Source organism: Trichosurus vulpecula, chromosome 7, assembly GCF_011100635.1.
Source record: "Trichosurus vulpecula isolate mTriVul1 chromosome 7, mTriVul1.pri, whole genome shotgun sequence".
Lineage (NCBI taxonomy): Eukaryota > Metazoa > Chordata > Mammalia > Diprotodontia > Phalangeridae > Trichosurus > Trichosurus vulpecula.
The window spans coordinates 241,384,436-241,397,863 of NC_050579.1; the positions used below are offsets into that span (position 1 = coordinate 241,384,436).

Below are 13,428 nucleotides of genomic sequence, written 5' to 3' on the forward strand. Positions count from 1 at the left end.
GGCGACAAGGTGTACCTACGTCTCGCGAGACAGAATGGACCTGCCTGTTTCCACGTCTACAGCTTCCGGGTGGAGTCGCCTAAACATCCGGTCGTCTTCCTTTTGGAGCATCCCAGGGTGGGGGGACGCCTGTCTCCCCTACCCCACCCTCACTCCCTGGGCCTGGGCCCTCCCCCACCCCTTCGCGCAGCAGTTGCGCGAGCCCGAGTGGCGGGAACCTTCGAGGGACATGGCAAGCCCGGTGGCCCCGGCGGGAGGTACCCGGAATGGGGCCTCCCCCGAGTGGGGGGGCTTCGAGGAGAATATCCAGGTAATGACCCAGGATCCTAGGCCCTGCCCCACCCTCCTCCCCGGACTGGGCGGCCTGGAGGCCGGCAGCTCCCTCTCGAGGTCATTGTGGCTCTCCCTCTGCCTCTGGGAACGCAGGGTGTCTCTCCACTTTTGTGGTCTCCCTCTTCCACTCCCATGCCGGATCCCGGCATTTAGAGTTGGGGTCGTACCTTGGAAACCATCTAGTCCAGTACCCTTGTTTTACAGAAGAGGAGACTGAGACCCAGAAAGGGAGAGCGACCTTCCCAGGGCTACAAAGGTAGTAAGAGCCGGAGAAATTCATCTCCACGTGTAACCTGAATCTGCCCCTTAGGCATCCCCTTTTTTACCTTCTCCAAGCTCTCGTGGAGCTGGAGGCAAAGAGCATCCGGCTTTGAGCTTGACTACCCACCCGCAAAGTCAGTAGCCAATCAGCAGCATTGCCTGAGTGCACATTGTATGGAGGGGGGGGGGGGGGGGGGGGGTGGTCAGCTAAGGAGGATTAATTCCCCCTCCTTGGACAGATTTTTATGGATCCTTTACCATATCCTCGGGAGATTCAAAGAACTTCGAAATTCAGTACTTGCACTTAAGGGACTGTGATAAATGTCGTGGTGGAGTTAAAACTGGCTCCGTGAGATTCCAGTTAAATAGAGAAAAAGCGTTATGTGGGGTGAAGGGCGAGGAAGTGTATGATATGTAAACAAATTAAGTAAATAGAAAGTAATCCCAAGAGGAAGTAAAGATGGGGGGGGGGGAGTCCGGAAATTAGAAAGCATTAGATAAAAGATGCATTTAAACGGGACCTTTATTTAAGGATATCAACAAAGTGGAAAGGACAGTATTCCAGATGTAGAGAATACTTCAACATGGGTGGAAACAAAGAATGTATTCTGGAACCCAGATTTGGTTGGAACTTAGGCCATAGGGAGCAATAGCAGAGCATTTAATCTGATAAGGGAGGCCCTTCCCCTTTTTGGGGGGGGGGGGCGGTGTGGAATGTTCCAAGGGAACTCATTCTCTGTCCTCATTGAAGAGAAAGAAATAGGAGCAGAGGATAAGAAATGAGTCTGGCTAGAATGTAGAGCCTGAGCCTGAGAAGTCTCAAAATTTTACAGCAAACGGCTAGAGTTGGGAGAGATAGGAGACGAAATGCTTAGTATGCGCTGTGCACTATGGAAAATGCAAGGCACTGCCCTAGCAATTAGGGACACAGAAAAATATGGTCCCCATCGTCATAAAAATTTCATTCTGCTGGCTGGAGGGGAGGGGGAGTGAGGTTGAGAAGGTATTTACAGGTTTTGTAAATAAAAAGTAATTCAAAGAGGACTAATAATTAAAGGGAACAGAAAAAGAATCAGGGAGTTGGCACCTCACTTGAGTTTTGAAGGAAACTGGAGGTAAAGAAGAAGGGCTACCAAACATGAGACACCGTTGTGCAGAAGTTATAAAGGCAAGAGGTTGAATGCTGTGGAAATAGTTAGCAGTCCAATTTGTTGTTAAAAGGAGCATATGAAGGAGAATAATATGAAATAAGCCTGGAAAGGAGTGTGGGACTAGTTTGTGGAGGGCTCGAGATGCCAGCGGGGTGTTTCTGTACTGTTTTTAGGGGCAGTAGGACACTTCTGAAGCTGCGTGCATGTCTGTGTGTGTGCATTTGCTCACATTTGTGTACACTCAGAATCTTAACCACCATGTCTAACAGCTGAGGGACAAAGCCCCTCCTCACTCCACCCACAACCCCAATCTTCAGAGAAGGGAAAGAGGAACAGCGTTATTGAGCTGAATGGACGGATCAGAAAGATCAGCCTGTTATTAAATATTTATTAAGTGCTTCCTGTCTCAAGGAGCTTATTATCTAATAAAGACAACACACAAAAGGAAGCTGACCACTGGGAGAGGTACCTGAGGTGAAGTCCTGAAGTGGTTAGCTGGTGAGAAACAGAGAGAAAAATTTTGCTGAGCCTTATGAGCACACACACCTCTCACCCCTTTAAACAGAAGCCCTGGAGCCCATGGCCTGCTTTGTAGTCATCAGTCTAATCAGAGGGGTGGAGGGTACTGACAAGATGTACCAAGCAGATGCAGTCTGGTTCAGATACAGACTATTCCTTTGACCGACAGGGTGGAGGCTCAGCAGTGATTGACATGGAAAACATGGACGACACATCAGGATCTAGCTTCGAAGATATGGGGGAGCTGCACCAGCGGCTCCGTGAAGAAGAGGTGGATGCTGATGCAGCTGCTGCTGAGGAGGAGGATGGAGAATTCCTGGGAATGAAGGGTTTCAAGGGACAGCTGAGTCGACAGGTGGCTGATCAAGTAAGCAATACTGAGCTTCTAGTAGGCTAAGGAGAAGCAGGTTCTGTCCAAGCTATTCTGTTTGTGTGCCCATCTTCAAGCAGGATGTATCATGCCAGACAGACAGGAACCTCTCCTATTCTGGAAGATATCTGCAACTTTTTCCATGAAGAAAAAGGCAGTAGAGCCTAGAGATAGTTTCTAGAAACCAGAGTGGGCTCTCGGTGGGTCACCTTCTTCATCTCTTTCTCTCAGATGTGGCAGGCAGGGAAGAGACAGGCCTCCAAGGCCTTCAGCCTTTATGCCAATATCGACATCCTCAGGCCTTACTTTGATGTGGAGCCTGCCCAAGTTCGAAGCCGGTAAGAGTTTTCTTCTTCCCAGCCTAGCTGCTCGCCCTGGCCTGGGCCAGGCCCACAACAGCTGTGCTATCTCTGCTTCCCTGATCCCCGTAAGAACTCTCCTTGGCCGGGCCCTGGGGGACCTTTCATTCTGCAGGCCTGGAGCCAGAAGTACAACCCAGGTCCCAGGGCCAGGCTCCTTCGAAGGTCATGCTCCACATGGCTCTTTACAAGGACACACAGGTTCTAAGAGAAGAGAGGTGAGGTGTTTGCCTGCATCTCTCCTCATTCTTCCTCCCTTTCTATCACAGTCATTAATGTGCTCAGCCTTTCTCCCGGCCCCCAAGATGAGTACAACATAGAATGTTAAGAGACTGTAATGGAAAGAAGACCTGGGTTCAAATCCAGGCTTTTTTTAACCAAGTAGCTCTGAGATTTGGGGTAAGTCACTTTACTTCTCTGAGCCTCAATTTCCTAATTGGCAAAATAGGGATAATATTTGCCATACCTACTTAGGACTGTCTGTTGTGTTTTATAAACTTTAATCATGACATAAAGGTATAACTGTAATCTTGAACAAGTCCTTTAGACTCTTGAGCCTTTTTATTCATCCATAAAATGAAAGTGTTGAACTACATTGTGTCTTTCAACTCTAAATCCAGTAATCCTCGAAGAAGTGGGGAACCTGCAGCCTGGAGGCCGTATGTGGCCCTCTAGGTCCTCAAGTGCAGCCCTTTGACTAAATCCACACTCCACAGAACAAATTGTTCTGTCCAGTCAAAGAGCCACACTTGAGGTCCTAGAGGCCACGTATGGCTTCGAGGCTGCAGGTGCCCCACCCCTGATCTAGGGGAAACGGAAGAATCATTTTTCAGTAATATTAGACATCCCCTAACTCCAATAACATAAAGACACTTTTATACAGTCCACAATCTCCCAGTCTCCCAGCTAGGCCTCTCCAAGATCTCCCTATTTCCCACTGACCCAGTCATCCTCGAAGACTTTCCCCTCCTGGTGACAGTGCATGGTGAAAGAAAGAGATCCCTCCTAGAAAAGTTACCTCCAACCCTCTCACACTTCCTATCTTATAGGCTCCTGGAGTCCATGATCCCTGTCAAGATGGTCAGCTTTCCCCAGGTAAGTGATAATGATCCCTTTTGTACTCATTGTCCCCAGAAATATTTCCAAGTAGAAAACGATAGCTCAGGAAGGAGCAGTGGTTTGAATGTGCTAGAGCCTGGAAGGCCTGGGCAAAGCCACTGAAAGGTGGGGTAGGAAACCTGGCCCAGGACTCGGGGAAGGGGCTCCAAGAGAACAGTTAGGGGCCTGGGAGGGTGGGGGCAGAAGGGAAGCGGTCATTTGAACATCACAAGCTGAGCTAGTGTCTCCACAGAAAATTGCTGGCGAACTCTATGGGCCTCTCATGCTGGTGTTCACCCTGGTTGCCATTCTCCTCCATGGGATGAAGACGTCTGATACCATCATCGTAAGCAGATGAGGGGGCCTGTACTTGGGTACCGTAGATGAAGTGGGAAACACTGGGACAAGGGTAAATGACGGCTTCAGGAGAGCTGACTGAATGGGACTCAGACTCTCGAGGAAAACGGCAAGGGAGGTGGGAGGGGGAGGCTTTATGTGGTTAAATCAGCCCTCCCCTTCTTTCTCTCCCCCAGCGGGAAGGTACTCTGATGGGCACTGCCATTGGCACCTGCTTTGGCTACTGGCTAGGCGTCTCATCCTTCATTTACTTCTTGGCTTACCTGTGTAATGCACAGATCACCATGCTCCAGATGCTGGCACTGCTGGTAAGAGGGCCCGTGGGGATGGGGGTGGGGAGGCCGAAGCAGTCTCTCCAGCAGTCACCCTTAGCCAGAATTGGGAGGGTCCCTAGGCCTGCCACCAAATGCTGTCTCTCCTTGTCCCTCAGGGCTACGGACTCTTTGGACATTGCATCGTTCTCTTCATCACCTACAACATCCATCTCCATGCTCTCTTCTATCTCTTCTGGCTGTTGGTGGGGGGGTTGTCCACCCTGCGCATGGTGAGTTGGGGGAGGGGTTTGAAAGGAAGCCCAAGTATGGGCACAAATCTAAGTGTGGCACGAGCGGGTGGATTCTTACCCCACTCCCAGCCCATCCCACCAAGGTCTTGGACATGAAGGGAAGTCATGGAGCCATGTGTAGCGACAGCTCCCCACCCCCACCTCCCAGCTGTCCTTCCTGCCTACGGTGTTTGTCCCGAGATGGGCCAGGTGTGTTTGAACTGTGACATCCTTTGTGGCCCCAGGTGGCGGTGCTAGTATCAAGGACGGTGGGTCCCACACAGCGACTGCTTCTCTGCGGGACCCTTGCTACCCTGCACATGCTCTTCTTACTCTACCTGCATTTTGCCTACCACAAAGTTGTGGAGGGTAAGTCACGGATGGGGGGGGGCAGTGTTGAGAGTGATTATTAGCTGCTTTTTCTAGTTTAGCTCCCAGAACAGGATGGAGAGGAGGGAGGGGGCCCCTGCTCTAACTCTGTGTCCTCCCCCCATGGTCCTCCTTCACTTCCTGAGGCTGTCTCCTGAAGAACTTTGGAAACAACTGGCATTTGTTAAGCACTTATTGTGTGCTAAGCATTGGGATACAAAGGAAAAAAGGAAGAACAAGACCTTCTCTCAATGAGCTTCCACCCTAATGGGGAGGATCACCACCATCTCTCTAGGCTAGGTTAGGTGTTAGGTGCTAGGTGCAGTGCTGCCCCAGCGCCAGAGACAGTAATAAACCTCCTAGAGGGTTCAAGTACACTATGACTTTAAGAAAAGAAGACTCCCCAGGCTCCCAGGTACCTCAGGATGGCCTTCAGGGTCCAGGGAGAGTACTCAGTCTCAGCCAGTTAGAAGTTCCCTGCCCCTTCCCAGCGTTCACCTCCTTTCTTCCTTCTCTTAGGGATCCTGGATACCCTCGAGGGTCCCAACGTCCCCCCCATCCAGAGAGTCCCCAGGGACATTCCCATCGCTGGGCTTCCTATTGCTGTGCTCAATGCCACAGCCAAGGCTGTTGCCCCGACTCTGCAGCCACACTGACCCCATCCCGGTCCTCTCAAATACCCCTCCACTGGAGTTCAGCTTGCTGATCCCCACAGCATCGTGGGGAAGGAGGATTAAAGGGCAGTGCTGGTGACATGTGTCTTTTTGATGGGGGCTGGGGCTTCTGTGGAGCTATCAGTTCCCCCACAAATATCCCTGCATCTCTTCTCAGCTTCTGAAGAGTATGTAGCCCAGAGCTCCTTGCCCAGGATCAGGGCAGAAAGTATGTCAGGCCCTCTGGGTCCCCCTCACCATCTTCCCCCCTTTTCATTCTCTCTGTTCTGTCTTGCTAATTATAGACTTGGTAATTAAAAGATTAATTGGGATCTGGAAGTTCAGCTACTATTCCAATGGCCCGCCCTGCCATCATCACCTTCCTCTGCTGCTGGTGGTTATAAAATATCCCCATCTGTTCAGCCAGGAATATTAATTTTTGTGGTGGGGAGGAGGGTGTAGAGGTTGGAGCTGGGGTGCAGTGTTTAGGGAGCAGTGAGTAAATGTGTAAACTCACTGCGGTTAGAAGACTGAGTAGCAGCAGCGGGGTAGAGACACAAGGTTCAGCTAGCTGGACCACTAGACAGGCCCAGGGCAGGATGGCAATGTCTTACAGACCTGAAACTGGCAGAGTTTTCTAAAACAAGTTATGTTTCCTGTGCATACAGCATGGAACTGGACCTAACCTTTCCCAGCATGTGCCTAGTATGGTGTATGCAAAGACAACCAGGCTTTCACTTTCCAGTTCACCTAGCCCAGAATCTAAATCTGCATCATTATTGGAAACCCTTTTGTATGTGGCTACTGCATTTGGGCACAGTCTATAGATCATTTTTGCTGGGACTTTTCCATTTACCCTTAATAGCTTAAAACTGCACAAAGACAGTTTCTGCGTGGTTAAGGGGCAGTGGGTGCTAGGTGCAGGATTGAAACAATTGAAGTTACTCTGGGAGTTGAAGAGGGGAGAAAGTCTAGTACAAGTGTGGGGGATTCGGGGTTTTCCCCAAGTATAAGCTGGTGAGACTTTTTCTGCATCCTCTAATCCAAAACGTTTGAGAGCTGGGGACCTAAACACATCTCAGCTTGGGTGGAGAAGACAGTAACTAATTTCTACATTGCTGAGATTTTGACTGAGCAAACTATAACGCTCTGCTCTGTAGTCCTTCCTTATTCATGGTCACGAAGAGCCCAACACGACTGAACACCACCTGCTGCCTGCTTGTTGGGTTGCTCGGGTTTCTCTGGTGTCCACCTTTGCCTTTAATACTTCCCTTACCACCGTGGTTTCACTTAGGCCTTCTGCCTTTGGGCCTTCCTCCAAGCTGACACCTGTGGGCACCAAGCTCAGACCCGGAAGGCCCCTGAGGAAGGCGGTGCTCTGTAGCACACGCCCGACAAGCCGAGGAGCGAGAGCAGCCTGGCCACCCCCGCCCGGCCAGGGTCTGCAGCCTGTCGCCCGGCGCACTGGGTAATCCGCCGAGGTCCACGGAATCCCCACGCACGAGGCGCTGCGCGTCATTGCGGCCCGGACAGAACGAAGGCGGGGCAGAGACGAGCAGCGGCGCTGGGAAGGAGGAGTCAAGGGAAGGCGGGGACGAGTTAAAGGGCCTGGGGAAGGATGGCGGGGTCGGGAGTCCAGAGCGTCCCAGGCGACTAGGAGAGGAGGCATCGGGCTCAGGGGGCGTGGAGACGCGTGCTGCAGACCTGGGGCCGCCTCCACGCACACACACGCGCGCTACTTCACGCAGGGCTCGCCGCCCTCGTGGGCCTCCGCGAGCGTCTGTCCAGACCAGGTCAACGCCCCTCCCTGACCCTAGTTCTGTCCGAGGGGAGGAGACTGTGCTAGCAATCTCGCCTCCCAGCTTTAACCCCGCGATCCGAGGAGGTGGGGCCGCCCCGACCGTGCTCGCCGCCTCCCTTCCTCAGTCTCTCTCGCCTGGATGGACTGAGCGCGGGCCTGTCGCGAGCCCCTTCCTCGGCCCGGGTCCTGCTGACCCGCCGGCCTGGCGGTGGAGCGAGCGCTGGATTGGGGGAGGGCGGGGCGAGAGGCCGTGACGTGGCCGTTGCCGTGGAAACCGGCCGCCCTCCTAGGCAAAGCCGGCGGAGCCCGAGCGGAGTCCGAACCGCAGCTCTCCACAGCGGGGCCCTGCGGCCGCGGCCCCAGGGGCGGTAACCAGCGCTCGCCCGGCCCGAGGAAGGCAGGGAGAGAAGGCTTCGAGAAGGGGGATCAGGTGGAAGAGGAAGCCCCGGGGCACGTGCTCCGCCCGGGTCCGGGGCCACGCGCCATGAGCCGAGGCCCCGGAGCCGGAGCCGCCGCCGCCGCCGCCCGCTGCGCGGGGCCCGGGACTCAGTGCTCCCAGGGCGCCTGTGCCGCGGCCCGGACCCCGCCCGCCCGAGCCGGGCCGCAGCGCCGCCTCTAGCCGGGCAGCAGAGCCCCGGGCGGCGGCCCGCAGGCACGGAGCGCCCGGCCCGCCGCGTGCCCGCGCGCACACCCGGGTGCCCGGCTCATCGCCCCCGGAGGGCCCCGCGGCCCGGCCCCGCGGCGGTGACGATGCTGCCCAGCTCCATCCAGATCTCCGGGGAGCCGCTGTCGAGCGCCGAGGTGCGGGACATCTGCCGCGGCCTGCGGGACAACGCCGTGCGCCTGCTGTCCCTGCGCGGCTGCCGCCTCTGCGACCGTGACTTCGCCCGCATCTGCCGCGCCCTGGCCGGAGCCTCGTCCCTGGCGCAGCTCAACCTCAATCTGGGCGTCGTGTCCAGCCCCGGGCGCGTCAAGCAGCTGGCCGAAGCCCTCAGGGTCAACCGCTCCGTCCAGTCCCTCTTGTGAGTGCCCCAGGAGAGGGCTGGGGAAGGGGATGGGTGGGCAGGGGGCCACACCCCGGAACCTCTCCTGTGGGTCATTCCCCCCATTCGTACTCCTGGGCACCGCCCGACTCAAGGCACCCAGGCTCTCACTTGTTTGGATGAGACCCGCTCTCCACACACAGGAGGACCCCCTACCCTCACCCTCATACACCCTGTCGGTTCCTGTCCCCCATATCTTAATCCCCTCCCAGAGACGCTCTCTAACCTCCGCCTCTTCTCCCCTACACCGTTATTTTGACACTCCCGTTTAATAACACCTTCGTGACCTTGGGCAATTCACTTCTTTCTGGGTGCCGGTTTCCTCATTTATAAAATGAAGAAGGCCTAGATTGATCCCTTAAGGCTCTTTCTAGCTCAGAGTCTTATGAACTGTGGAAACTCATCCCCACGCCCACTTCCTAAATATCCACATCATCCCTCCCGGAGTGGAACAGAACCTTCTCTGAGACCCTTTCTCATGTAGTCTCCCATTAGCAGTCAGAATCTGCCCCATCTAACTGACCTCTTTCTGAATCAGGATACCCCCTTGCAATTACTAGCCTCCTTTCTTAGGGTGGGTTCTCCCTAACTTCCCACTCAGGGTCTAAAGAATATTCCCCATAACTTCATTTCAAACCCCTCACCCCTTCTCTGAGCTTTAACACCTCCTAATGTTCCTCTGAAGATAAAAACCTAATTTTCAACCCTGAATATTCATTCGTTCATTCACATCCATGCAGGATGCTCACCCAAATCTCTGTGCCCTCAATTCTAACCTGATACCCCTAACCTCTCACACACACACACACACACACACAGAGCACAGGTCCAGAGTTTTCCACTCTTCTTCCACTAATCCCTCAATCCTCTCAGACTGAGCTTTCTCCCAAAACTTGATCCTTCCACAGCCCTACCCCCACCCCACAAAGACCTTAAACTACCTCCACTCTGACCCTGGAGTTCTCCTGTCTCCCAGGCCCCTCTGTGATGCTTTAGCTAGCTATATGTGATTTCCTTCCACCTTCACCTCCATACCCCCACCCCCATCACCATTTACAGAGAGCCCTCACCCGAGGGTACAAAAGCAAGACAACCCTTCACGTAGAGAGGCTGGTACCAGATGATAGCAATGACCAGCACCCCACTGTTCTCCCCACTCCCAGCCTTCATGGGAGCCCCCTGACAGATGCTGGACTGGCCCTGCTCAACCCTGCCCTGGCTCTGCACCCTGCCCTTGTGGCCCTAGACTTAGGTGACTGCATGCTGGGGGATGAAGCCATCAATCTCATCTGTGGTCTCCTGCCCCCTGATGGGGCTAAGTCAGGTGAGCAGGGCAGTGCTGAGGGTCACAACCAAAGGGGCAAGGGAATTAGGTGGGCTTGGGTCCAGAATGGGACTCTGTCTTGGCTTCTTTTACAGCAGTTTTATCAGTTCCACTTCTAAGGGTGGGAGGTTACCCTATTTAGGGGATGGAGTATGGAATGTGGAGAGCCCAACACATTTAGGAGATGGGGTGCCTGAAGTCGCTCTCGATCCCCTGAGGGGACTGGATTCTTAGAAATACCCTGAGTACTACAGTTATGAACCAAGGGGGTAAAAAATGAATGGGGATCACACACCCCCTAAGCTGTGAGCAGGCTCCAAATCCTGGTAGAAGAATTGGGCTGGGTTTTTGGAGGGGTGGGAGAGGAGGAAATGAGGTAAAGTCACACATCTGGATGAGTAGCAGGGACTTTCATCAGGTCTCTGGCTACAGCCTGGAAAACAGACTATGGTATCACAAACCTCAGCACCACCGACCTCTCCCTCCCACCAGGCCTTAAGGAGCTGACCCTCAGTGCCAACCCTGGAATCACCCCCAAGGGCTGGAGCAGGCTTGCCATCGCTGTGGCCCACAGCTCCCAGGTCCGAGTCCTCAATCTGGACTACAACCCCCTGGGTGAGGCACCAGGAAACCCCTTGCCCCCAACAGGGACTTGGAATGCAAAGTGTGGGAATGTGGGCGGGGACACTGCTTCTCAGTTTCCTGATCAACCTCGAAAAAGCATTGCCTAGGCAGTCCTAGAGTCCTTGTGAAGCCCTGGGTGCTGGGCAAGTAGGGGAGATGCTAGAGGGGGCAGTAATTCTCTATATACCATTCCCCCCCCACACACACACACATATAGATATCTCTGTGCTCCTCCATATACATCCACCAGTACCAGCCTCTGCCCACCAATCATAGCCATCTTCTCCCGATGACCCAACCAATCACCAACCTTACCTAGCAGGGGAGGTGGGGCATATGGTGGTTGCTAGGGCAACGGGTGATGCCGAGGGATGGGAGGGGGCAGTAAGTTCTCCTTGGATGTCTCCCTCCAGGTGACCATGTGGCAGGGATGTTGGCTGTGGCTGTGGCCTCCAGTCGCACCCTCGAGGTCCTGGACTTGGAAGGTACTGGGCTTACCAACCAGTCAGCCCAGGTGAGGAGTCCAGGAGCTGGCCACATTGACTCAGCCCATCATGTACAGATCACAGGGCTAGGCACTAGGGGAAATAAAAAGCCTAGAGAACACAGAGTGGAAACGACCCTCTCCCTCACCTTCCTTGTACGTCCAGAGGGGATAAGAAACACACAGTTAAACTGTAGGATTTGCAGCCAGAAATCTTGAAGATCTCCTAGTCCAGAGGTGGGGGGATTTGTTCTGTGAAGACTGGCTTCAGTCAGAGGGCCATATGTGGCCTCGAGGCTACAGGCTCCCCATCCCTGTCCTAGTCTTACCCCTTCCTATTCTAATTGAGAAAGTTCAAGTCCAGAGAGGGCAGGGAAAGCTTGTTCAAGGTCACGGTGACTCTCACTCCGGGGCCCTCCTACAATATTCCATGAGTGCCCAAGCAAAGCACATTGCTAGAAGCTGCCGAATAAACACAAGTGGTCCTTTACCATCTACCGTCTAGCACTTCCCTACTTTGTGACTGTCTTCCCTGATGCTACTGGAGCCCCCTTCTCCCTGCTGTGCTGAAATCAGTATGAGGTCACTTTGGGGGAGGAGGATGTAGAGAGGAGGTCAGGAGAATCCCAGGTTTTGTTAAGAGTTTTATGTGCTGCAGGAGGTGGGATGCTGGAGATGGTAGGAGACTGGTGTCTCCGTCCCTCACTAATCCCTCCTGCTTCTATCCTCCTCCTACAAATCACCCCCAGACCCTACTGGACATGGTGGAGAATTATCCTACGGCTTTGCGGAGCCTGGTGTTGACTGAGAACAGTATCAGCCCAGAGCTGCAGCAGCAGATTTGTGACCTACTCTCAGAGGGCGAAGAGGAGGAGGAGGCGGCTGCAGCAGGAGACGGTGGCCGGGTCCAGGATAGGGATCGAGATGGGGAGCTCGATACTCGCCAGAGGGGTGGATCCTGGATCTGCCCCAGTGGTAAGAGCCAGAATCTAGGAACAGCAGGGGATGGGGAAAGTGAAATGCAAGAAACAGGCACTGAAATTCTCTATGGCCTCTTCACCACTCCATACATGGCAAACTAAGGGACAATTCACCCCAAGCTAGACACTGTGTTCCATGCCCCCTGGCTCTGAATAATCTCAATAAATAACCTTTTTTTTTTAACCCTTTCTGCAGATCCTGGCTCCCAGATGGTACTGATGACATCAGGACTGGGAGATAGTCTGTTGGCTGAGACTGAGATGTGAATCCTGCAACTCCACCCCCCACCCCCCACTCCTAGCCTCTGTGTGCCCCTGTGTGTGTCTCCCCGTGTGTACGTCTACACATGCCATTGTAAGCAGGGCAAAGCCCTAGGGTCTCGAGGGGTGGTACCCAGGGCTCTGGCAGCCCCCTGGCCGCAGGGTGGGCAGGTGGGTGGCTCTGGTAGCTGTGATTGACTAAACGGCCTTGTGGTGGCACCTGTTCCCAGGGCAATACCCCTAGCTGCATTAGCAGCTCTGGCTGCAGCCCGCTGGCTCGGTAGATTTTATAAACTCCACAACCTGGTGTGTGGCTATGGTCACTGGGGGTGGGTGGGAGAGGCTCCAAAGGACTCTGGAGAAATGACGGCAGCAGCCCTCGACAGTCTGCGTCTTGAGAGCTACTGAAGAACGCAAATGTGGTCACCACTAGGGGGCAGTGCTGCTCCTCAACTCCGGCCCTGGTCCTCATTTCCGTAGCCCAGTTACAAAGCTTTTACACACATTTAATCTTGACAACACTGTAGGTAGGTAGTAGTTAACCTCAGAAAGCTAAGTAACTCCCCCAGGATGACAGTAGTCAGTCATCTTGGTTAAAACTCACTACCTCGGTGACCCTGGTGGGCAAGTCAGTTTCAAGTCTGAAATGAAGGGCTTCCGAGGTCTTTCCCAGCTCCAAGTCCATGATCCTGATCAGCAGAACCCCAGACTTTAGAAGCCAGGTCTCGCCCTCATTCCAGCGTCTCCTTCCACATCATGTGGACTGCCCTCTTCATCCACACCCAAGGACAACGATAAAGGGTTGATACCATCCGTCCTAAGATTGCACAAGTAGAGGACCGTCATGAAGGGTGGACGGATGGCCTTGTCCTGGATCGTGCAGTGTCCTAAAGGCAA

General features: G+C 53.9%; 2 protein-coding genes across 2 annotated transcripts; both read left to right on the plus strand.

Annotated features, from left to right (window-relative positions):
- Window positions 1–25: 25 nt before the first annotated feature.
- YIPF3 (Yip1 domain family member 3) lies at window positions 26–6,353 on the plus strand. Its single transcript, XM_036765712.1, has 9 exons — window positions 26–310; window positions 2,434–2,631; window positions 2,866–2,972; window positions 4,043–4,088; window positions 4,345–4,437; window positions 4,625–4,756; window positions 4,879–4,992; window positions 5,238–5,361; window positions 5,881–6,353. The coding sequence occupies exons 1-9, from the start codon at window positions 35–37 to the stop codon at window positions 6,015–6,017; spliced, it is 1,227 nt and encodes a 408-aa protein (XP_036621607.1). The 5' UTR covers window positions 26–34; the 3' UTR covers window positions 6,018–6,353.
- A 2,169-nt stretch (window positions 6,354–8,522) lies between these two features.
- Window positions 8,523–12,838, plus strand: LRRC73 (leucine rich repeat containing 73). Its single transcript, XM_036768026.1, has 6 exons — window positions 8,523–8,837; window positions 10,022–10,182; window positions 10,675–10,797; window positions 11,220–11,320; window positions 12,040–12,265; window positions 12,467–12,838. The coding sequence occupies exons 1-6, from the start codon at window positions 8,566–8,568 to the stop codon at window positions 12,535–12,537; spliced, it is 954 nt and encodes a 317-aa protein (XP_036623921.1). The 5' UTR covers window positions 8,523–8,565; the 3' UTR covers window positions 12,538–12,838.
- The last annotated feature ends 590 nt before the right edge of the window (window positions 12,839–13,428 follow it).

Coding starts and splice junctions, on each gene's coding strand:
- YIPF3 (XM_036765712.1), top strand. CDS start 35: ATGGACCTGCCTGTTTCCACGTCTACAGCTTCCGGGTGGAGTCGCCTA. Junction 4,438..4,624: donor AGACGTCTGATACCATCATC/GTAAGCAGATGA, acceptor TCTCTCCCCCAG/CGGGAAGGTACTCTGATGGG. Junction 5,362..5,880: donor CTACCACAAAGTTGTGGAGG/GTAAGTCACGGA, acceptor TCCTTCTCTTAG/GGATCCTGGATACCCTCGAG.
- LRRC73 (XM_036768026.1), top strand. CDS start 8,566: ATGCTGCCCAGCTCCATCCAGATCTCCGGGGAGCCGCTGTCGAGCGCC. Junction 11,321..12,039: donor TTACCAACCAGTCAGCCCAG/GTGAGGAGTCCA, acceptor AATCACCCCCAG/ACCCTACTGGACATGGTGGA. Junction 12,266..12,466: donor ATCCTGGATCTGCCCCAGTG/GTAAGAGCCAGA, acceptor CCCTTTCTGCAG/ATCCTGGCTCCCAGATGGTA.